The following is a 21156-nucleotide window of genomic DNA, read 5'->3' as shown; positions in this document are numbered from 1 at the left end:
GCTGTTGGCTTACTCAATAAATTCCTTTCTATGGTTAATACAATGCTCTCTGAAAAATTAAGGGGGCAACTTATAACAATCTGGGCCTGCTTGCCCTGCAAGTGCCGCGTGATGACTCTCAGGAGGATCTGCTCCATGAGCTTCCCTGGCACTGAGGTCAAACTGACAGGCCTGTAGTTTCCCGGGTCTGCCCTCCGGCCCTTCTTGTAGATGGGCGTCACGTTTGCTAGCCGCCAGTCAACTGGGACCTCCCCCGATAGCCAGGACTGCTGATAAATGATGGTAAGCAGCTTGGCCAGCTCCTCTGCCAGTTCTCTCGGTACCCTCAGGTGGATCCTATCTGGCCCCATTGACTTCCATGCATCCAAGTGCCGTAGCAGGTCGCCAACCATTTCCTTGTGGATTATGAGGGCCACATCCTGCTCCCCATCCCCTGCCACCAAGTCAGAGGGCTGGGTACCCAAGAGAACAACTGGTCTTGTCGCTAAAGACTGAGGCAAAGAAGGCATTAAGCACCTCAGCCTTTTCCTCAGTGGGGGCTTCCCAACAGCCAGGCTGCTCTCCAAGCTCAGCATGGTGGCAGCGGGGAAACCTCCTGCCAAACGTGCCAGTGCCGTTCGTCACGGGGTTGTGCCGCAGCTGCACCCCCTTGCGAAAAAGCAGTGGGGAGAAAGGGTGGGCATTGCGGGCAGCAGCCGCGAGCAGCTTGTGCACATCTTTGCCTTTGCAGTTTCGGAGGTACAAGAGGAACGCCGTGGAAGCACTGGGGCGTGAAATGGAGAAGGCGGACTGTCCTGGGGTGGCTGCGGAGAGCATGCTGGCCCTGGCAGAAATACTTGGAAAGCTGATGGCGAACGGCTTGGGTGAGGCCTTCAGAAGTATAGCCTGCTTCTCCAGGAAGTTCTTTGATACCGTGATCCAAGGTGAGGAAAATGGGTTCTTCCTGGCCTCCATCAGCCCCATCTTCTCTTCCTTCCCTGCCCAGCGAGGCCTTTGGTTTAAATCCCTGGCCAGCCAGTCGAGAAACACTGTCGCATCGAAGGGAGTGGACGGGGCGCTCTGCGGCCCTACACAATCACCGTTCCCACTCAGAAATCAGCTGGAAGTGAGCTCCTGCCTCCTCCTCAGTGAGCAGCATCTGTGCTGTCTGCGCTGAGGAATTTGTGGGGAGGACCTGGGGATGCAGCAGCTGGAAGCAGAGGCCTGTGGCTGCTGCCTGTGGCCCCGCTGCCCCAAAACAGCTCCAGGGGAAGGAGGGCTCTGTGCGGCCCGGGATGTGTCAGCCACAGAGCCGGGCTGGTGGCATCATGCCATGGGAGGGTTGGGAGGGCCCTGGCCTTTGCTCCCCATCCCCCTCTATCCGTGTCTGGGGCCAGAGGTTCAGTTCCCCTAACCAGGACTCCCTTCTCTCACAGCTTGTGGCCTGACGAGGACTGGGAGAAGAGTGGTGCTCCAAGTGCCTGACTTCAAGGAGCTGTGTGAGGGGCTGGAGACCATGGAGGATGGGTCTCCATGTGAGAGACCCTCTGTGCCCTTGGGGCAGGGGCTTGTCCCAGCCCTGCTCCGGACCTTTTTCCAGACAGACACCATCTCATCGTGCACAGAACCTTCTTTCTTTGGAGACAATCAGGCAAAGGCACGGAGGGGAGCAGTGCTGCCACCTCCGGCCCTGCCCTGTGACGTGTCCCCGTTTCTGTGGCAACCCTCTGTGATGCGCAAGGCCCCTTGATGAGGTCACAATGGCTGGGTGCCTTGTAAGTGCCACCGTGAGGGCAGGTGGCCCATTGCCTCTCGGCGGCCGCAGGAGTAGGACCTAGAGAGAGATTCTGGGGTGATCCTGCTGCGATGGAGAGGCTGAGGAGATTTTTTGGTAAGGAGCAGTGGGAGGCCGGGGGCCGCATCCCCATGAGTTCCCAGCACCACCAGAGATGGGTCCTCGGCCTGTGCTCTCGGTGCTGGGAGGATGCCTGCCCCACCTGGTGCGAATCCCCACGGCCAGCCAAGCTGATGCAAACTGGTTGTTTCCTTCCATCTTCCTTTGCTTGCGTAGGGATCAGGATTAGACGAAGATGTCACAGGAATGGTGGCAGAGAGACGGGGTCTGAGACTCTTGCCACCTCTGCCACCGTCGTGACTTCCTTGTTGGAGAAGCTGCAAGACAGAGAGGTGAGCTGACAGAGCTGGTGCTGCCTGTGGGCTCTCCAGAGTGAGGGGCAGCAGCTCGCAGCTGCCCAGGAATAAGGGCAAAGCAAGAGGTGTCGTGGTCTCTCCCTAGGGTGAGCGAGTGGAGACTTATCGCCGCCTCGAGCACGTCTTGCAAGAAGATGACACCCATCTGCCGAGCGGCGTTGTCAACCGAGTGCTCGCAGAGGTGTCTGGAGACGTGAAGGCAGCCCAGGTGAGCTTGTTCTCTAGGAGGACGAACGGAGCAGCCCGCCTCTCCCCAGCTCTCTCCTGGGCAGCATTTCACCTGTGGCTCTTTTTCAGGGCGCGATGACCGAAGTGACAGCAGCTGCTGGTGACGTCCTGGTGGCTCTGGCTCGTTCCCACTTCGAGTTTGTGATGTCCGAGCACCAGGGCCACCTGAAGAGCATGAAGGGAGGAGTATGCCAGGAGTTTGTGCTCAACACCTTGAGCAAACTGGCCAGCAGCTATGGTATGACCCCTTTGGCCTTGTGCTCTGGGATATGGTCCATGATGGCCAGGAGCAGGGCCCCTGCCCCTCCCTGAAGGCTATTTTGGGCCGGCGGGCTGTGGGCTTGTGGCACCTCCTCGCCCGGAGCTGGGATTTCTCCCCAGCCCTCCTGCCCGCGGTGCTGCTCTGGCTCTGGCTGACCGTGGCTCCCTCTGTCCCTCTGCCCGTCCTCTCTTTTGCAGCCCTGCGGTGCATCCCCTTCACCCAAATGACGTTCGCTGCTCTGCACGCCGTGCTGAGCCACGTGGAGAGCAGCCGGATCCTGCGCATCATCTGCAGTGGTGAGTAGAGGGGAAGGGGCCGGGCGGGCTCTCGCTGCCTCGCTCCGATCCGATGGCGGCGTGGTCCTATGCTGGGGGGCAAATTTGGGAAGGGCAGGGTGGGGGCTGCAATGGTAAGTGCTGGAGGGGAAGAGGAACAGGAGGAGGAGGAGGTAGAGAAGGAGGCTGAGGTGCAGTGGGCAGGAGGGGCACCGTAGTGTAGTCCAGATGCCTGGAGCACAGCACTTGCTGGTCCCGAGCTGAAGCCTGGCGAGCCAGGGACTGCTCCACGCGGGCATGGGTGAGGGAGCCGGGCACGCTGCCTGTTGCAAGCTTTGACGAGCTCCTTTCTTGTGGTGCAGTGCTGGAGCAGTGGTCGAGGGCGATCAACGCTTACTTCAGTGCCTGGGAGCAGTGCCCCTTCCCTCGCATCGGGGAGGCGCAGCTCTGCGAGCAGGTGTACGGCCTGTTCTGCCACGCCGTGGGAAACTGGCTGGGCCGTGAGGAGGAGGAGGAGGTGAGAGCTGCTGGCCCTTTGGCAGGGGAACGCTTGCTGTCCTCTGGAGAGAGCCAGAGATGGCTCTCCTCTGGAGAGAAGGGAAAGGGAAAGCCCCTTGTGGGCAAGGCAGGCACGTGCTGGGGGACGCCGAGTGCTGGACAGCACTCAGAGCATCTCGCCTCTCTTCCCTCTGTAGGACAAGCAGGCCATCTTGGGAGCAGTGGCTGCTATGATGGCCGTCATCCTCCATGATGCACAGCACCAGGACAATGTGTGGAAGCAGGTCTTCTGGCTCCTGCAGCAGTACCAGGAGCTCCAGGAGACTTGCCGGGTGACAGAGGTGAGGCGTTGCGCGGGGTCTGGTGCAGCTGTGGGCAGGGCTTCCCCATGCTGCAGGCGTGCTGGGTTTCTTCCTTCCCATGTGCCTTTAACCCGCTCGTCCTCTCCCTTCTCTTGTAGAACCTCCGTTATTTCCTGACAACCTTGAAGGAACTTCACGGTGTCGCCCCCCAGGACCAGCTCAGTGCCATCACTGCTGCTGTGCACCACCAGGTAAAGGGAGCCTGTGCCTGGGCTGCTGGCCCACGTCCTGCAGGCCGGATTGCCACAGAGGGGCAGGGCAGGGCGTCCTTCCACCAGGACCTTCCTGGAGGTGCCTCGAGGCTGTGAGCACCCCGATCCTGGCTGTTTTGTGCAGGCCCGAGGGGCAGCTCAGTTCCTTCAGCCCTTTCCGCCTCCTCCACCTGGCAGGAGGCCTCTGGAGTGCCGGGACCCAAAGGGACCCAAAAGGCAGCCTCTGATGGCTGCTCTGCCTGCGATCGTTCTCTAAAATGGACCTTTTTCCCCACAGATGGTGGATGAGGCCAGGCAGCACAGCGCAGGCCACAAAGAAGAACTGAGGCAGTGCATTGTGCTTCAAGGTAAGGGAGGGAACGGGACGATGCCCGTCGTGTGCTCGCAACTTCCTTGTGAACCTCAGCCGTGGGGTTTTTCTGACTATTCACGCAAAATGTGGTGTCCTGCCCGCAGCTCAAATCTGCCCGGAGGAGACAATCATGTTCCTGCTGTCCCAGCTGAGCAGTGAGGACAAGAGCATCCGCGGGACAGCGCTGACTCTGCTGGGAGCCGTGGCACGCAGTGACGGTCAGTACCACAGGCCAGGCCTGGGGCAGTCGGGGGGCTGAAGCTATCTGCTGTCGGAGCTTTCAGGCCCTGCAAGGCAGCAGGAGCTGCAGAAACAAAGTCCTTCTGGGACGCCAGTGCTTCCCCTGCAGTCAGAGCCCAGCCCTGCTGTGCTGTCCCGCTTGTGCATGAGAAGCCTGGGAGCTTCGAGGGATCCCTTCTGCCATCTGAGCCCTGCCTGAACGTGGACCTCTCTGTGTCTCTTGTAGAACCTGCAGTGAGAGAGAAGCTGCCCCTAATTGTAGAGGCCGTGCAGCCCTTGTTCATTGAGGCCAGCACCCAGGTGAGCTCATTTGGGAAGGAACAGCAAGAGCAGTAGGGCAGGGGAAGCCCCCTGAGCCGGCAGGTTGTGGAGCTGTACAAAGCCGAGCCCAGGCAGCGAAGCCTTCTCCTGCACGCTCGGTGCCTCTCCATGGGCTGCGGGGGCTGCCCTAGGTGAAGGTGGCTTCCCTGTGGCTGCTGGCGGGGCAGACCGTAACCACAGCGTCCCCTTGACAGGTGAGGAGCGCGCTCCTGGGTTTCATCAAGGACCTGCTCAGCGTCAGCCTCCCAAGATGCTTGGCGTGGGAAGCGGTGGCGCACATCTTTGTGGAGTTCAGGCGGGCCTCGGACAGACTGGTAAGGACAGAGCGGGACACCCGCGGCTCGGTTTCGTGCCCAGGCTGTGCTGAGAGCTCCCTCAGTGGCACTCGCAGCATCGCCTGGGCCCCGCAGAACCTCGTGTGCTCGACAGCCCTGTGCAGCGCTCGTTGCTCCCGAGCTGGGGCTGGGACGTGGGGCCTGGCCGTCCTCCTCCTCCACAGAGCCTCCTGAGGCAGGAGCTGGGAGTAACGGGGGGTTTCCCAACGCTGTCTTGCAGGCAGTAGAAGACCTCCAAGAAGAAAGAGACCTTCAGGCCCAGTGCATAGATGTCCTGGAGTCTCTGGATGTCTCCGTTGGAGGCATGACCCAAGTAAGTGGTTTTGCTCCCCGCTGCTGCAGCCACTTTGCACCTGCAGGGTGTTTTTGCCAGCCCTCGCCTGCCCCTTTTGGGGAAAGCCGTCCTTTCCCTCTCCGAGCCGCGATGGGCATGCTAACGTGCCAAACTGCCTCCTCTTCCTCTGCAGCTCTTGTGGCCACGGCTCCTGCGGTACATGGTGCCGGCCCAGGACTGCAGCCTGCTGCTCGCGCTGTCCCGCTGTCTCCAAGCCGTGATCGAGAGACAGAAGCAAACGGAAGGGCAAGAGGACACCGAGATGCCTGATGCTGCCCAGGGGCAAGGTGAGAGCAGAAAGTGCCCCAGCAACGTGTGCTGGGCTCGGCCAGGGGCCCTCCTGGGGCATTCCTCCCTCCCAGCTGCATCGGGGCATCGAAGGTAGGAGGGGCTGGGGGCGAGGTGCTCAGGGGCTCACCCTGCCTTTCTTCTTCCTTGCAGACAAGACACCCACGCCACAGGCGCTCCTGGTAAAGCTGCTGGTGAGTAGCGGGGCCGTGGGGAAAGAGCTTTTCTGGCCAGGGGCAGGGGGAGGTGCTGGGGCAGGGCTGCTTTTGCTTTTTGGGGTCGAGCTCCCTGGTGGGAGAAGCTGCGTCCCCGGCAGAAGGAGTGAGCCCGTCTCTCTTTGTCCTCACCTAGGTGGTGGCGGCTTCTGCTGGGTGCAGAGGGTGTGGGGCCGCTGTCCTACAGCTGCTGCAGGCCCTGCAGAGCAGGATCCACGGATCCCTGAAGGACCTGTGGCCCACGCGCATCCCCTGCATGCTGCAGTACCTGGAAGGTAAGGTGCTAGTGTGGAGCGCCGGGCTCAGGAGAGCTGGAGGGGGCAGGAAAAGAGCCTCCCTCCCAGCATGGTGGAGGGGAACTGCTGCCGTCCCCCTTCCGGGCAGCCAGCGTGGAGGCTGGGATCTGCTGGGATGGGCTTGCCCCTGGGGTCTGCAGCCTGGCAAGAGCTGTGGTGCAGGCAATCTGAGGCCCTTTCAAGCCTGGGACTTCTGGGGGTTTGGGCTCCCAGGGAAGGAGAGCGCGGAACTGTTCCCTGGTGCTGGCTCAAGTGACAGTGAGGGATTTTGCTTCCTCTTGCTTTGCAGAGCATCCAGAGGGCTCCCTGGACTCCGAAGAGTGGCAGTGCTATCTACTTAAGGTACAGCATCCCCGGGGGTGAGGCTGCGGGCAGTTGTGCCCCGGCAGCTCCTGTGCAAGGCCCGGGCAAAGGGCGAGACAACATTGGCCTCCTGTCGTCTTTTTCCCCCCCAGTTCCTGATGGAGTCAGCGGACGAGATGCAGGAGGACCAGCTATGGATCGTGTGCCTGAGCCGGGAGCTGAGCCAGCAGCTGAGCAGCTCCTCCAGCAGCGAGGAGGACAAGGTTTGTTCCCTGCCTGCGCCCTCCTGGCAGCACAGCCCGGGGCACCCGGCTCCGGGGCTGGGGCTGAAGGAGCGCGTTCCCCTGCGGGCTGTCGGCACCGCTCCCCCTGCCCTCGCCCCAAAGGTGCTTCCCTCCGCTACCACGGCTTGGGCTCGGTCTCTTCTCTTGCAGAAGTTCCTGTACCAGGCTCTCGGCACGGTGCTGGCCTCTTGTCAGCAGCTCACCCACGTCCAAGGGCAGCTGCTGAAATACTTGAAAGAAACGGATGCCACCAGGCCGTGTGACAAACAGGTGAAGGTTCCTCTCCCTCTCCTGCCCCCGCTCTGCCCAGTGTCCCCTTGTCCCTGCTCCGGACCTTTTCCATATCCTGGGAGCTGCTGTTTCCCTCGGGCAATGTCCTGCCTTGCCGTCGTACGTGTGCCAGAGCTCACTCCCATTTCTCCGTCATTGCAGGGAATAGTTTCCGTGGTCTCCTACGCTGCTGAGCGCCACTTGCGCCTGGCCCTGGATGCAGTGCGCACGTTCAGCGAGGCGCTCATCAAATTCAGCAGACGGCGAAGGGTAATGGCAGCAGGCTTTGAGCGTTCGGCCTTCTCTTGCCCTGTTTTCACTTCCCGAACGGTGGTGGCCAAGTCGTGGCACCCACGTTGCACTTGTCCCTCCCGGTAGAGCTACCTAAGACGCCTGCCCCCTGCAGAAAGCTGAGGGCCAGGAGCCCTGTGAGCTGTGGCTGGCTCTGCCCCTAGCCTGGGGGCCACGGGCAAGCCTTCCACGGCCAGCACACCCCTGACGGGCACGGGCTGCTCGCCTCAGGGCAGGAACGGGACAAACTCCTTCAGATGCTTTTCCATGGCCCTGCATAGCCGAGCCAGACAGCTCCCTCACAGCCCCGTTCCCCAGCCCCACAAATTCACGGCGGCCCGGGCATCGGACTGACATCTCGGGGCATCTTTGTCAACACAGGCGCTGTACAGGCAGCGGAGAAATCAGGCCACGTGGGCTGCAGTCTTGCTTACCTATGGCAAGATTGCACTGCATGCGCCCAAGGCAGAACTGCTGGCCTGCGTGGAGAAACGCATCCTGGCCAGCATCCTGGAGCTCTTCGATGCCTGCAAAACAAAGGTAGGGGCGTGGGGCACAGAGGAAGGAGCAGGGAGGGCTGGGTGTCCCCACGTGCCGAGATGGACGGCCTCTTTCTGAGCGTCCCCTGCGTGCTTTGTCCTCAATGTCCAGCCCCAAAGAAGCCCTCGCTCGTGCTCCTCTCCCAGCTCTCCAAGCAGTTCAACTGGTGTTTTTCTCTCTCTGGTCTCAGGAACTGCAGCACAAGCTCGCCCTGGTGCACAGTATCCAGGAGATCATCCGTGCCATCCAGGCTGTGGACACCAAGCAGAGATTCGTGCTCGGCAAGAAGGTGGAGGTGCTGAAGGTCCTGCTGGTGAGTGCCTGGAGCTGGGGCTGCCCGCAGGGGAGGCAGCTTTTCCCGGAGGTCTCCAGCGGCCACCCCCCAGCTCCTTGTCCCCAGCTGCTGGGCCCTGGGGCGCTGGCACTCGGTGGCTCTGTGGTGGCCGTGGGGATGAAGGGGCTGGTGCGGGCCCCTCCGTGCCCCTGCCCACCCTGAGTGCGTCTCTCTGGGCCTTGCAGGACCTGATGAGGGAGGATGGCTGCAACAGCCCCGTGTCCCAAGTGCATCTCAAGGTGCTTCGGCTGCTGGAGCAGTTGAGGTGAGCTCTGTGCCCCAGGCTGGGGAGGCTGGCTCTGGGGCTCAAACCCAGCTGGCGTTTGGGCCACTCTGGAGACGGCTGGTAAAGCCCCTCACTGTTTTACTGTTTTCTCCCCCTTTTTCTGCATCCAGCAAGCTGAAGCCTCGCATGGAGTGGGAGAGGAGGCACGCCCAGGTGGCCGTGTGTTGCTGGAGAGTCCTGTCGTGCCCTCCTGCGGACACAGAGCTGCAGGTACCTGCCAGCCCTTCCCTGCACACCTCTCTGTCGGGATCGCACCTCGGCGCTCCCTGTGCTCTGGCAGCTGCCGCGGTGCTGAACCTCAGTCCTCCTTTCCCACTTTCAGCCTCTGCAAACGTCGTGTGAGGAAGCTCTGGGCCAGCTGATGTCAGCCTTCCTCCGAGCGGAAGGCACCCGCAGCACCTTCGCGAACATGGTCTTGGTGAGTTACCCGTGGGGCAGAGCTGGGGCTTTTGGGGATGCTCCGAGGGGGATCCGTTCCCTGCTGCGATGCCAGGGCAGGCAAAGGAACGGGCCCCGCGGGAGGCAGAGCCAAGAGCCAGGCTGGCACAGGGAGATGCCGGTGGGGAAACGGCTCCTGGGGGAGGGCAGGGGGGTGGCAGTGCCGGTGCTTGGCGGGGCTGGGGCCACGCGGAGCCCCAGGGCAGGGGCCAGGAGAGGAGGGAGGGAGGCAGAGAGGGGTGGCGGGGGGAGAAAGAAGGATGCCCGTCACAAGACATGTCTGCTCCACCCCAGGTCTTGCTGTACCAACTCACCTCAGGGAACGCGTGGCAGCAAGAGAGGGCCCTGCAGCTCTGCACCCAGCTGCTGGGCATTTACGAAGAGCTCTTCAAGTGCTCGGTGAGTATGAGCCCCGCGTGCCCCATTCCCTCTCCCTGCTGGCCACGGCCCGGGGAGGCGAGCAGGCACTGGGCTGCCTGTGACCTTCCTCCTGCCTCTCGCCCCCACAGAAGGAACTCAGCTGCTCGGGCTTCGGCTCCTTGCTCGGTGCGCTGGGGCCTCTGCTGAGCGACTCCCAGGCCACATTCCGGCGGAGGGCAGGGGCCTGCCTCAGCTGCCTTCTCCGGATCCAAGGTGAGGAAAGCGGGTTCTTCCTGGCCCCCAGCGGCCCCATCTTCTCTTCCTTCCCTGCCCAGCGAGGCCATTGCTCCCCATCCCCCTCTGTGCGTGTCTGGGCCCAGAGATTCAGTTCCCCTAACCAGGACTCCCTTCTCTCACAGCTTGTGGCCTGGGGAGGGCTCGGAGAGTGGTGCTCCGAGTGCCCGACATCAGGGAGCTGTGTGAGAGGCTGGACACCGTGGAGGACAGGCCTCTGTGTGAGGACCGTGCCGAAATAGCGAAGGTAACTGGCTCCAGAGAGTGGGGTGGGGGCCCCAGTGCCTTTGTCAGGAGGTGCGTTTTGCACGCAGGGAAGCAAGACGAGAGGAGACGGTTCTAAGCCTCTCCGCTGCAGGAAGTACGAAAAATAGCGTGTGCACAGAGGAGTGTGCCCCGAGTGCCCTCTCAATGACCAGTGAGCTGCTGAGCTCAGAGGCCCCTCGCGTCTCCTTTCTGTCCAAAAGAGCTGGAGCAGAGCCGTGACAGTCTCTCCTCTCTCTCCAGGATGTTTGCCAGTACCTCCCCCTGGGACAGGCCAGGAGCTTCATGGACTCCATCGTGAAGACCTTCTTGTGCACTAACCAGGAGCATGCACAAGCAGCTGGCGACTGGCTGATCGTGTTCCTGGAGACACATGGAAACGAAATATACCTTGAGGTACGGGAGACACTTGTTCCCCTCGGCCTTGACTTTTCCCTGCTGGCTGTGGTGCTGCACCTCGTGTGGACTGAAGAAACGCAGCCCGAGCGCGGGCGGGGCTGAGGGGACCGCACAGGCGAAGGATACGCTGAAGTGTTCCCTCTCGCCCCTTTCCTTGCAGGTGTCTAAATACGCGAAGATCCTGTGGGAGGCCAGGCACACTATGGAGCAGAGCCTTGAGGGCCTCCTCTTCAAGACAATCTGTCTCCTGGCCGGCTTACAAATCCAGCCTGTGGTGGGCACCCTCGTCCAGACAGAATTGGCCTCGGATAGGTATGTGCGCTCCCCCTTGCCCCTCCGTGGCCACCAAACAGCAACCCCACGGCTTGCCTGCAGTGGGGGGATCCAGGGAAGCAGCAGGTCCCATTCTTCCCCCAGAAGCCTGAGCTCTGCGAGACCGGGTGCTCGTGTCTCTGGGGAAGCAGGCAGCGTGCGCCCTGCTGCTGGCGAGGAGAGCGTTTGGCCTCTGGGAAGGAAGGGCACCAGGGGTCCCAGAGGACAGGGCTCACAGGTGAACGTCTGTTTGCTTGCAGAGACGTGGTGAGGCTCTGGAGGAGGCTGGGCAGCAGCGACCTTGGGCCTAAGGTGCTGTATCACTTAATTCTGACGCTGGACAAGGCAGCTGAAGCCAGGCATCGGCTCACGGTTGCTGGTAAACTGCTGGATCCTCTCAAGGTATGCTCGTCGGCAGGAGCATCTCTACAGCTTCCTGCCTGCTTTCTCACTTAGCTCAGCAGGGTGAGGGAGTTGGGGGTCACCACAAGGTGTGAGACTTGCAGGCAGGAAGAGTCCCCCGGGGGACAGGGGCACCACCGGGCTGGTGGGAAAGGCGGTGTTTAACAGGTTGTTTTGGGTCACATTTTCCTGCAGCTCCTCTATGCCATCTCTGAGGTGATGTCTGCTCTGCTGACCACGAAGGAAACCCAGGACATGCTTCTCTGCCTCCTTCCCGTCCTCCTGAAGGGGGTCAGCGTTGAACTGGGGACGCTGGTGCTGTTTCCCCCCCTGAGTCTTCCGGAAGAAGCCTTCAGGGAAACGGAAGAAGAGGATCTGGTGTGCGGGTAAGGAGCAGCAGGGGCAGGGAACAGGGGGCTTCAGTTCCCCAGCCAGGCACATTTGTTTGTGATGCTGAGGGAGCCAAAGGGCTGCCCTGTTTCCCAGGCGTGGAAATTTCTGAGGGTTTTCTGTGGGTTTTCGTTCGCCAGACGCTACAGCGCTGTTCTGGAACAAGTGCTGAGAAGAATCCTGGATGAGAGGTGGCGGCAGGTGCTCTGGAACCATCGAGTGTGGCCGTTCCTGGACGTGCCTAAGTGGCACTGCAATGCCGTGCAGCTCCTGACCAGGTGAGGGCCCAGGGCTGCATCTCACCTCCCCCTGGGAAGCAGCCGCAGAACCCTTCCCATGTGCCTGGGGAGCTCTCCTGGGAGGCAGGGCAGCGCCTGCTCCGCAGCAGGGGACGTTTCGGGCCGCGGCCCGGGGCCTTCCCACCTGACCACGTCACCTGCTTGTGCTCTGTGTGCAGAGTGCTGCTCCGTGCCCAGCTCATCTCACGTTTGCTGATGAGGAGCTTCATGCCGTGGCTGCACTCCTCCTCGCAAAACCTGCAACTCACGGCACTGGCTTTCTTCACTGAGGTGAGGCGGCACGTGGGGAAGGGCGGGCTCGGAGGGCTTTTCCAAAGAAACTGCTGCTTGGGGTGTCTCTTCATGGAAGAGACCGGCCCAGGTCCCTTCCCGGCACTAACAGAGCTTTGGCTGTCTTGTAGGTGGTGAAGGACCCGCCAGCTGAGGGGAAGTGTCTCCTGAAGCCCCTGGTGTGGGTCTTCCTGGAGAAGCTGAAGAGTCCGAGCCATGCTGTGAAGCAGATAGCAGCGAGAGGCCTGGGCAGTGCTGCCAGTGGCTTGCCCAAGAAGGTGAGGTGCACTTCCCTCTGCTCTGGCTGCAGCCCCCCAGCAGAGAGCCAGGCAGGGCTGCAGGGCAGTTGGGGAGCCTGGGGCAGAGCAGCACAGGCAGATGGGGGCTTCCCAACAGCCAGGCTGCTCTCCAAGCTCAGCACGGTGGCAGCGGGGAAACCTCCTGCCAAACGTGCCAGTGCCGTTCGTCACGGGGTTGTGCCGCAGCTGCACCCCCTTGCGAAACAGCAGTGGGGAGAAAGGGTGGGCATTGCGGGCAGCAGCCGCGAGCAGCTTGTGCACATCTTTGCCTTTGCAGTTTCGGAGGTACAAGAGGAACGCCGTGGAAGCACTGGGGCGTGAAATGGAGAAGGCGGACTGTCCTGGGGTGGCTGCGGAGAGCATGCTGGCCCTGGCAGAAATACTTGGAAAGCTGATGGCGAACGGCTTGGGTGAGGCCTTCAAAAGCATCGCCCGCTCCACCAGGAAGTTCTTCGATGCCGTGAGTGAACCTACTTTTCTGCCACTTGTCCGGGGGGTGTGGGGTGGGCAGGGGCCTGCCTGTGCTGCGTGGAGGTGCTCCTGCAGGCAACCAGCTGCTGCGGCCCCTCTCTCTCTGCTGCGGGTGGCACGCAGCGAGGGCCCCGGCGCTCAGGTGCCATTTCTTAGGGATGGGATGAGGAAGGGACCTTCCACATGGAGGGAAGGGGCCGTGATGAGGTGACCTCGTTCCCAAAGCACCACTGCCACCAGCACTGCTCACACGCCCTCCGTTGTCAGTCCCTGATGCTTCGTTGTTGGAGAGAGGCTGGGAGGAGATGCCTTCGTGACCCAGCTCACAGATGGCTTTCTGGGTTGCAGGAGCAAGAGGACCTTCGTTTTGCGGCCTTCCATCTCTACACGGCCCTGGCTGCTTGCGCCAAGGGCAATCTCACCACGTTCTTCAGAGCAGAAGTGGAGCAGACGTTGGGCAGACTCTTCGTGCACCTCCAGGACCCCAGCTGTGCAGTATCCAATGTAAGGACCCCCTGAGCTTATTTGCAATCCCACAGAAAGGCTCCCTGAGGAGCTGCCTCCCTGGCACAGGAGAAGGAATGACCAAGCACAATGCTCTTTTCCAGGCTTGCAGGACAGCCCTCTACAGCTGCGCTCCTTTAGTCGAGCCAAAGGGGCTGCAGGTGGTCGTCATGAAGTCCATCAGGTGCAGTGGGGCAGAGCTGCAGCGCGATGTCTACTCTTACCTGGTGAGTGAGCCCTGTCCCGGGGGGATGCTGGGGCCATGGGAGTCGGAGGGCTCGGCAACGAGGCCTCTCTGGCCCAAGCAGAATTCACACCTCCCTGCTCTCCCCCAGGAGACACGTGCTCCCGAGCTGCTGGAGAAACTGAGGCACCAGCAGGAGTCACCACAGGAGACGCCCTTCACAGATGCCGCTCTCCACGTCCTTGGTGAGAGCCGGGACGGAGCTCTCTGCTCCGCTCCCACCGGGGCGGCCAAGCGCTGTCCCAGCCGCCTTCCCTACGGTGCCCAGGAGGGCACGGCCAGGGGCCATATCTTGACACTGCCTCTTCTTCCCCACCCTACAGAAGCCAGCCTGGAGCACAAAGAGAGCACAACGCATGCTGACGACATCCCAGAGCATGCAGAAGACCTCTCGGGGGACACAGAAGACGTCCCCGAGCTTGTGGAGGTCTAAGCACCCACAGAATAAAAATCCAGAGAGCACAGCGGGTGTGGCCTGGGTCCTTCCCAGGGTGGTGTTGGTGGGAGCTGGGGCTGGGCAGCTCTGCCTGCGAGCCTCTCAGCACTGGTGGGATGGGGAGGGTCATGGCCAAAGCACCAGTACTCTGATCCCCCCCAGCTATGTCCAAATGTAGTCACAAGGCTGGGAAAAACAAGGAAACCTTGAAGAAAATTGGGAGGCCTGTAGCTTGTGTAGTCTTTCAGCCGAAAGAAAGAGACAGGTAGCCTTGAGCTAGCAGAAGCAAGGAAGGAAAGGGATAAAAGGGTAAAAAGAAGGAGAAAGCCAGCTCCAGACTGGTTTTCTAATTATAGTTACCTTTTGCTCGTAAAGGGGCATTAACATATGTTAATGTGGGATTTGGTGTCCCTCCCTCCACCGCTGCTCCTTTGTAATGAGCAAACTCAGTGGAGATAGGTTAGGTGAGCTAAGATAGCCAATGAAATGTAACCAAAGAGAGAGTTTTCACAAGTTTGCTGCATATAAATTATGGTGATTCGAGTCAGAGGCGTGCTTGCTTTGATGAAGATCACCAAGCACCTGACTGCAGAGTTATATGATTACTTATTTAATTAAACGACCTTTGTGTGGATTCTGACTCTGTGTGCCTATTGGCGCGGGCACGAACCTACGGACTACACAAACACGGCCTGGGGCAGAAAGAAAAGCAAAACGGGGGCAGCTGAAGGCGGCTGGGAAGGTACCTGGGGAAACTGAGCTGGGGCAGGAAAACAGAGGTGAAATGTTGCACGCTGTAGCTCAACACCAGTCTCTGTGCACTGGTTTGGGGGCCCAATGTGGAGATGAAGCCATCAGCTGTCTCTGGGGGGCTCAAAATGAGCCTTGTTTGGCTGCTTTTCAGGCTCAGCAATGCAGGCAGAGTCCTGTGGTTTTCAGCCTTTAGAGGAGGCTCGTTGGGCAGCTGTGGGCGGCTTGAAAAGGGAGACCACCTGCTGTGTTTTGTGGGCTCAGCCAGGCTCATTTGTCCACTTCGGGCGCTCGCACACGGAGAGTAAGCAGCACGTTTTGGGGCTGAGAATCGAGCCCAGTGCCAGTGTACTCGGGCTCAGAAACCCAACCCAGCGGCCGCTTTGGGGCCAAGCCCTCGGCCAGGCCGGACGGTGTGTGTTAGTATGTTTACAGGGCACAGCTGGGGCAGCCGACATTCACATTTCAGCTCTGACAGCCATCGAGTTGCCCAGGCTGTTTGGACAAGCCCCAGCTGTAATTCCCTGCAGGCAGCTAATGACACACACAACGCAGCTGGTCAGTGTTCACACCATGTGCGAGCACAGCACCAAGATGGAGACCGAGCGTCGTGACAGAGGGGGCCGGGATCAGGAACAGGGGCTGGGCCTCGCTGTGCAGCTGCCACTTGCATGGCTCCGCCTGGTGGGTGTGAGGCAGCCCCTCAGCGTCCTTCCTGAGGAGACTGTTACATAGCTGTTAGGTGGCGGTTACAGTTGTTATGTGGGCGTTAACAGCTGTGAGATGGCCGCTTCTGCCTCAGCTTTTCCATTCTTCACCAGAAGAAAGGAGTCTGACACCCAAGGCTGAGGTTCCCTGTGGTCTGAGGGCTGCCAGCCCCGTGACACTTAGCACAGGTGGCTCAGCAGTTCCTTCTGTTGGCTTGTCAAGGCAAGTAAAGTTTAATCACATGCTCACAGAATCATCCGGGTTGGAAGAGAGCTCCAAGAGCACCTAGTCCAACCTCTGACCTAACACTGACCAGTCCTTCACTAAACCATATCACATAGCTCTACATCTAAACATCTTTTAAAGACCTCCAGGGATGGTGACTCAGCCACCGAGCCCTGGGGTCGCCACTAGTGACCGGCCTCCAACTGGATTCACTTAATTCACCACGACTCTTTGGTCTGGGCTATTCAGCTAGATTTTAGCCCAACGAAGCGTACACCAGTCCAAGCCATGAGCAGCCAGTTTCTTGAGGAGAATGCTGTGGGAAATGGTGTCAAAAGCCTTACTCAAGTCAAGGTAGACCACAGCCACAGCCTTTCCCTCATCCACTCAGCGTGTCACTTTGTCATAGCAGGAGATCAGGTTCGTCAAGCAGGACCTGCCTTTCATAAACCCATGCTGACTGGGCCTGATCTGTGTAATACACAATAAATGTTTGTTCATTGTCTCTTGTATTATAAAAACAAGGAGTTCTGTCTGAGGAGCGGGAGTTGCGAAAGCTCCCTGCTGAAGTAAGGAGCTGTATAATGCTTGGCTAGACACTATGAAAATTCTTTTGCTTAATGTAACAAAAAAGAGAACCCCCTCCCCTTCTCTCCTGCATCTCAGTTGCCTCTTTTTGTTCAAAGACCCTGCTGCAAAGCTCATGGAACCATCTCCTGAGAAGTTGCTAACCTAGTGTCTCCACATCCTGCCTTCCTGTCTCACACTAGGCCAACATGACCAAACAAAAAAAGAAGTTGAACCACAATGCTGAGGAAGACTACGGCCTTCATCTTCACGACCACCAGAGGGACAGAGACGACCCCCTGGCAACAGTGCGTGCAGTCGCAGAATATACCAGGATGTGCTGCGTAATCCCGGAATTACCAAGGTATAAAAAGGGACCTGGCAGGGGTGAGGTGCGCGCTGTTGGCGGAGCCGAGACTCCCCAGCCACCTAGCGCTGTCTTGCTTGCTGTTGGCTTACTCAATAAATTCCTTTCTATGGTTAATACAATGCTCTCTGAAAAATTAAGGGGGCAACTTATAACAGGTAGCAGTAGAAAGATAGATCTGATCATGGGTAGCTGTAAGTTAGTTCCTTGCAGGAGCAGTTTGTGGTCTCTCTTAGGAAACCATTGCGACCTGCATTTGATCCCTCACGAACCTAGGCTCCCACCACAAAATATAAATGCTAGCTACTCTCTTCAATCCATCCCTGAACATTATGACACATAAGATCTGATTTTTGCATCTGTCAAAGAGTAATAGTGAAATGCTATTTTATTCTCCATTACGCCTCTAACACTAGAATGCAGAAGGTACTCTTCGTTTATCTGTTGACACCACAGCAAAATTTTAAGCTGGTGCCTCAGAGAGTAGAAGCTGAATTTCCTCTACTCCATAAAGCCTGAAAGTTATATCTTCAAAGCAAGTACTCCATTGTCCTGGTTTCAGTTAGAACAGAGTTGATTTTCTTCCTAGTGGCTGGTGGAATGCTGTGTTTTGGCTTAGGATGAGAAGAGTGCTGATAACACCCCGATGTTTTAATTGTTGCAGAGCAGTGCTTATACTAAGCCAAGGACATCTCAGCTTCTTGCTCTGTCCTGCCAACGGACAGGCTGGGGGTGCAGTAAGAGCTGGGAGGGGACAGACCCAGGACAGGTGACCCAAACTAGCCAAAGGGGTATTCCATACAATCTGACATCATGCTAAACGATATATAGGGGTGGCTAGCCAGGGGGAGGGGGCTGGACTGCTCGGGGTTAGGCTGGGCATCGGTCAGCGGGTGGTGAGCAATTGCATTGTGCATCACTTGTTTGTACATATTATTATTAGTAGTACTATTATCATCATTATATTATTATTATTATTATTATTATTATTATTTTCCTGTCTTATTAAACTGTCTTTATCTGAACTCACGGGCTTCACTTTCCATTTCTCTGCCCCGTCCCAGAGAGGGAGGGGGGAGGGTGAGCGAACGGCTGCGTGGTGTTTAGGCCGGGTTAAACCACGACATCCATTTATCCCGAACTATGGGAGTGTGCAACTTCACACATCTATCAGCCAGTCTATAGGCTACACTTTGCAGTGCACTGCTGCGTTTTCTCAGCTAGGATCATTTTGATGAACACAGCGTGAGTGACTAGCAGAATTTCATTCGAGCCCAAGCAGGAGGGCGGAACAGACTGGTTATGAAAGTGTTTGTCTTCTTGAGCAACTTTGAGGCCTTGCTTCCCAAGAATTGGCCTAACATTGCCTGCTTATGGGAAGCAGAGAATATCTTCACTCTTTTACTTCCAGACAGTTGTTTTTTTTTTCCCCTTTTCATCAAATTATTCCTATCTCAAACCCACATTTTTTTATTTTTTTTTCTTTTTCCATCTCTTTCCCCCCCCCCATCCTGCTGAGGAAGTGGAATGAAAGCAGCCGTGTGGTAGTCAGTTAAAACAAAATGGGTGGGGGATGGAGGGATGGATCCTTGGACTGTGCGCAACCCTAAGTGACTGAAATCTGTGAAATTAAAGTGGGACAAAGAAACTTGCTGAGCAGCGTGGGACTTTTTTAGGATTCCCATTAAAAGGCTGCTTCACTCAGCAGATCTGAACATTCCTTCTTTAGAAGCTTACCTTGCCTCAGTGCACTGTTTTGTCCTTCAAACCAAACAAATAACTAAACTCTTCACTTATTCTTAATTTGCCCTTATAAAATAAAAATAAAAATAAAAAAATAATAAAAAAGAGCAGACTGGCCAACCTGGAGAAGGGAAAAACACGGTACCGTCCCCATTTTTCTGTAGTGAACTCAACTCTATCAAGGTTCCACTGCCACGTGGGCCACATAGTTTCAGTGTTTACTGTTAAGAAGCTTTTCCTAGTATTAACCGTATATTTATATTGCTTCTAATTAGGTTAAATACTTCCTGGCTTAACCTCAAAAGAGGCAGAGACAGAAAAAAAGACGCAGAAAACTTGCTCATTGCCTTCCTTTTGTGAGTGCTTTATACACTAAAAGAGATCTCATTTTTAGATTGAGCAAGCAGTTGCTTTTCTTAAAGGTAAAATTTAGTAATATTTACAGCTTACCGTTCTTAGTAGAAAGGGCCAGTGGTTACCGTAGGACTCTGAGATTAATCTAGATGTTCTTGCAACACTCGCAGGAATGCCTAAACTAGTAATCTAACTGGGTTCTTCTATCAAACAGTAGAGTAAGTACCTCTCCTGATGTATACATTCTTATCAATGCATCTCAGCATATTAAGAGCTACATTTTCTGCAACTGCATTACCTTGTAGCCTTTACTATTTGCTCCAGTACACCAAAGATTGTTCTTGCTGTTTCCCAACCTGTTTTACAGCTGCCTGAGATTCCAAGAGATTGTACGTGTCCAAACTGAAACCAAATGGCTGCGTGCCTTCAGGCTCAGACCTTCTCTGTGGCCTCGGGTAATTGTTTTACCACTCATCACTTGGAAGGCAAAAAGCTAAACCAGAACACTCCAAAGAGAACTAGAGAAGTTCATGACAAATTAATAATGTTTACACATAGCAGCTGGAGGCAACATCTAGCATGAAGTCCCATAACTAATGATTAGTGCGGTGTCATTCGTAGCTGACCACCTCTTCATACTTGTCAGCTCCAGTCCCTGTCAGACAGAATCCAGGGCTACCAGGCAAGTTCAGCTGTCTGCTGCTTACATCTGCCGTATGTCCACACAATGCATGGAAGCAGATCTCAGGAAACATGTGCTCGCTAATATGGACATCTGTTCCCTAAATACAGTTGACTTCTCTGCGATGAAACCATGGCTTCACAGCCTCCCATGTCTGCAATTTAATTAGCTCCCCGCACCTTCAGTCCGTTCTTCCACGTTGCAGCAACTTCTCCGTGGGCTCAATTTAGAGAACAGTCAGGGTAGCTGTGTGAAATAGCCAGCAGTCAGGCTAGAGACAGGCCAGCTTCATTTATTCTGCTGAGAGCTAGTAAATTGGTTGGGAAGCTGTCAAGTGTTGAAAAATTGTCCACAACAGTTTCTCCTTATTTTGAAGAATGCATTACTCATTTGATCTAGGTTTTTAAGCCAATGAGATTTTTCAAAGTACCAACAAGAAACATATACTTTATTTAGAGAAAAAACACATAATCCAAGTATTTGAACAAAATGGTATCAACTTTAAGTTCCAAACTGGATTCGTTAATCCTGAAGTCTCTACCCTGTCACCCTTCAGAGATAGATGAACGACTGGAAAACAGCCCAAACTTCCACTACTCCACTGAGAATTCAGCAACTGAAGCCTCCTCGGAGCAGGGACCACAGGGTTTCCAGTGCTCCCAGACTCCCAGTTTCACTACAGCTGAAAAGACAGGATACTTTTGGAAGGAGGAGCTGTTAAAGGACAAAAATGCCACCTTCTCCCAGTTACAACTTTCTCAAGTGTTCATCCCACAGCAGGATCACTACAGAGAGCTGGAGTCCACCTCTATGCCAAGCCTTGGCCCAGATCCTGAGAATGATCAGCGTCTTCCATCCAAATACACTGTCACCCTGCTGTACCAAGGAATGCATGCACTCCCAGCCCTATAACCAAATGCCTCTGATATATGTCCTTGTGACACACCTGTGAAATGACTGAGTGCTATTAGCACTTTTTATACAGGGGTGATGAACTAAAAAGACCAAGGATTCCTCCACAAGGAAAAAATTATGTGTTCAAGCATGTATGGAAACTTAACAGTGCGACCAATACCTGTAAAAGTTTATGTGGAATGGCAGCTCACATAAAGAGCCAAGGTCTTCATATGCTGTAGCTTTCCTACAAGAAAATTAACACAGTTGTTCATTATTCAGCTACGCACCCATTACTCATGGAGTTTTCTATTCAAAGTCCAAAAAACATGTCTACAGAGCCATAAGGAATTCATGGCAAGGCCATCTTTCAATGCAGCTCAGGTGTATGCCAATTTCCTCACAAAGTATACGGGAGGTTCACATCCTGGAAGTCTATTTATAAATCAATTCCAAGAGCAAAGCTTCCTCTTGACAAGGATATTCTCTGCGTGCTGCACCGGGCAGGTGAATGTGGCTGAAGTGACAGCAGTTTCACCCCCTAAAGCCTCCTATTTCCCCTGTAATTAAAATGCATTCACAGATAAAAGGCTTGTGGTTAGATTGAAAGGAATAGAAAGATCAGGCTGCAAGTGCTGCGCGTACTCTTCAAAATGGAAAGGTAAATCAAGTTTTAAATTCAAGGTGCTATTTTTGGAGTGGATTTGGACACATTTCCACTCTTAACCAGGAAAAAAAAAAAAGGAAGGAGGAGGTAATGTCAAAGTT

The 21156-nt window shown here is 56.5% G+C and overlaps 1 protein-coding gene across 2 annotated transcripts; it reads left to right on the top strand.

Moving 5' to 3' along the window:
- Positions 1-107: 107 nt before the first annotated feature.
- LOC311436014 (maestro heat-like repeat-containing protein family member 2B) lies at positions 108-17527 on the top strand. Of its 2 annotated transcripts, XM_084517709.1 has the most exons (43): positions 108-282; positions 731-923; positions 1416-1870; positions 2051-2166; positions 2276-2398; positions 2488-2656; positions 2878-2976; positions 3318-3472; positions 3651-3794; positions 3914-4006; positions 4305-4374; positions 4484-4597; positions 4846-4919; positions 5135-5254; positions 5496-5588; positions 5743-5896; positions 6051-6091; positions 6249-6387; positions 6698-6750; positions 6864-6974; positions 7146-7265; positions 7428-7535; positions 7938-8096; positions 8287-8409; positions 8616-8695; positions 8827-8926; positions 9039-9134; positions 9449-9553; positions 9664-9787; positions 9934-10055; positions 10316-10468; positions 10632-10783; positions 11044-11185; positions 11381-11571; positions 11716-11853; positions 12033-12144; positions 12276-12422; positions 12721-12903; positions 13263-13418; positions 13523-13645; positions 13754-13847; positions 13986-14130; positions 16552-17527. In XM_084517709.1, exons 3-42 carry the CDS (start codon positions 1846-1848, stop codon positions 14093-14095), a joined length of 4731 nt encoding a protein of 1576 aa, XP_084373835.1. In that variant the 5' UTR covers positions 108-282; positions 731-923; positions 1416-1845; the 3' UTR covers positions 14096-14130; positions 16552-17527. The 2 variants fall into 2 exon arrangements, with proteins under 2 accessions (XP_084373835.1, XP_084373834.1); XM_084517708.1 differs by lacking the exon at positions 16552-17527 and having other exon boundaries at positions 13986-14732.
- The last annotated feature ends 3629 nt before the right edge of the window (positions 17528-21156 follow it).

This window comes from Aythya ferina (assembly GCF_964211825.1).
Source record: "Aythya ferina genome assembly, chromosome: 4".
NCBI lineage: Eukaryota > Metazoa > Chordata > Aves > Anseriformes > Anatidae > Aythya > Aythya ferina.
This window is presented reverse-complemented; position numbering and strand designations above follow the sequence as displayed.

Bases quoted from the DNA above. Each gene is read 5' to 3' on its own strand.
- LOC311436014 (XM_084517709.1), top strand. From the start codon at position 1,846: ATGGAGAGGCTGAGGAGATTTTTTG. The intron at 6,751-6,863 runs GTACAGCATCCC...TTTCCCCCCCAG, and splicing joins GGCAGTGCTATCTACTTAAG to TTCCTGATGGAGTCAGCGGA. The intron at 10,784-11,043 runs GTATGTGCGCTC...GTTTGCTTGCAG, and splicing joins ACAGAATTGGCCTCGGATAG to AGACGTGGTGAGGCTCTGGA.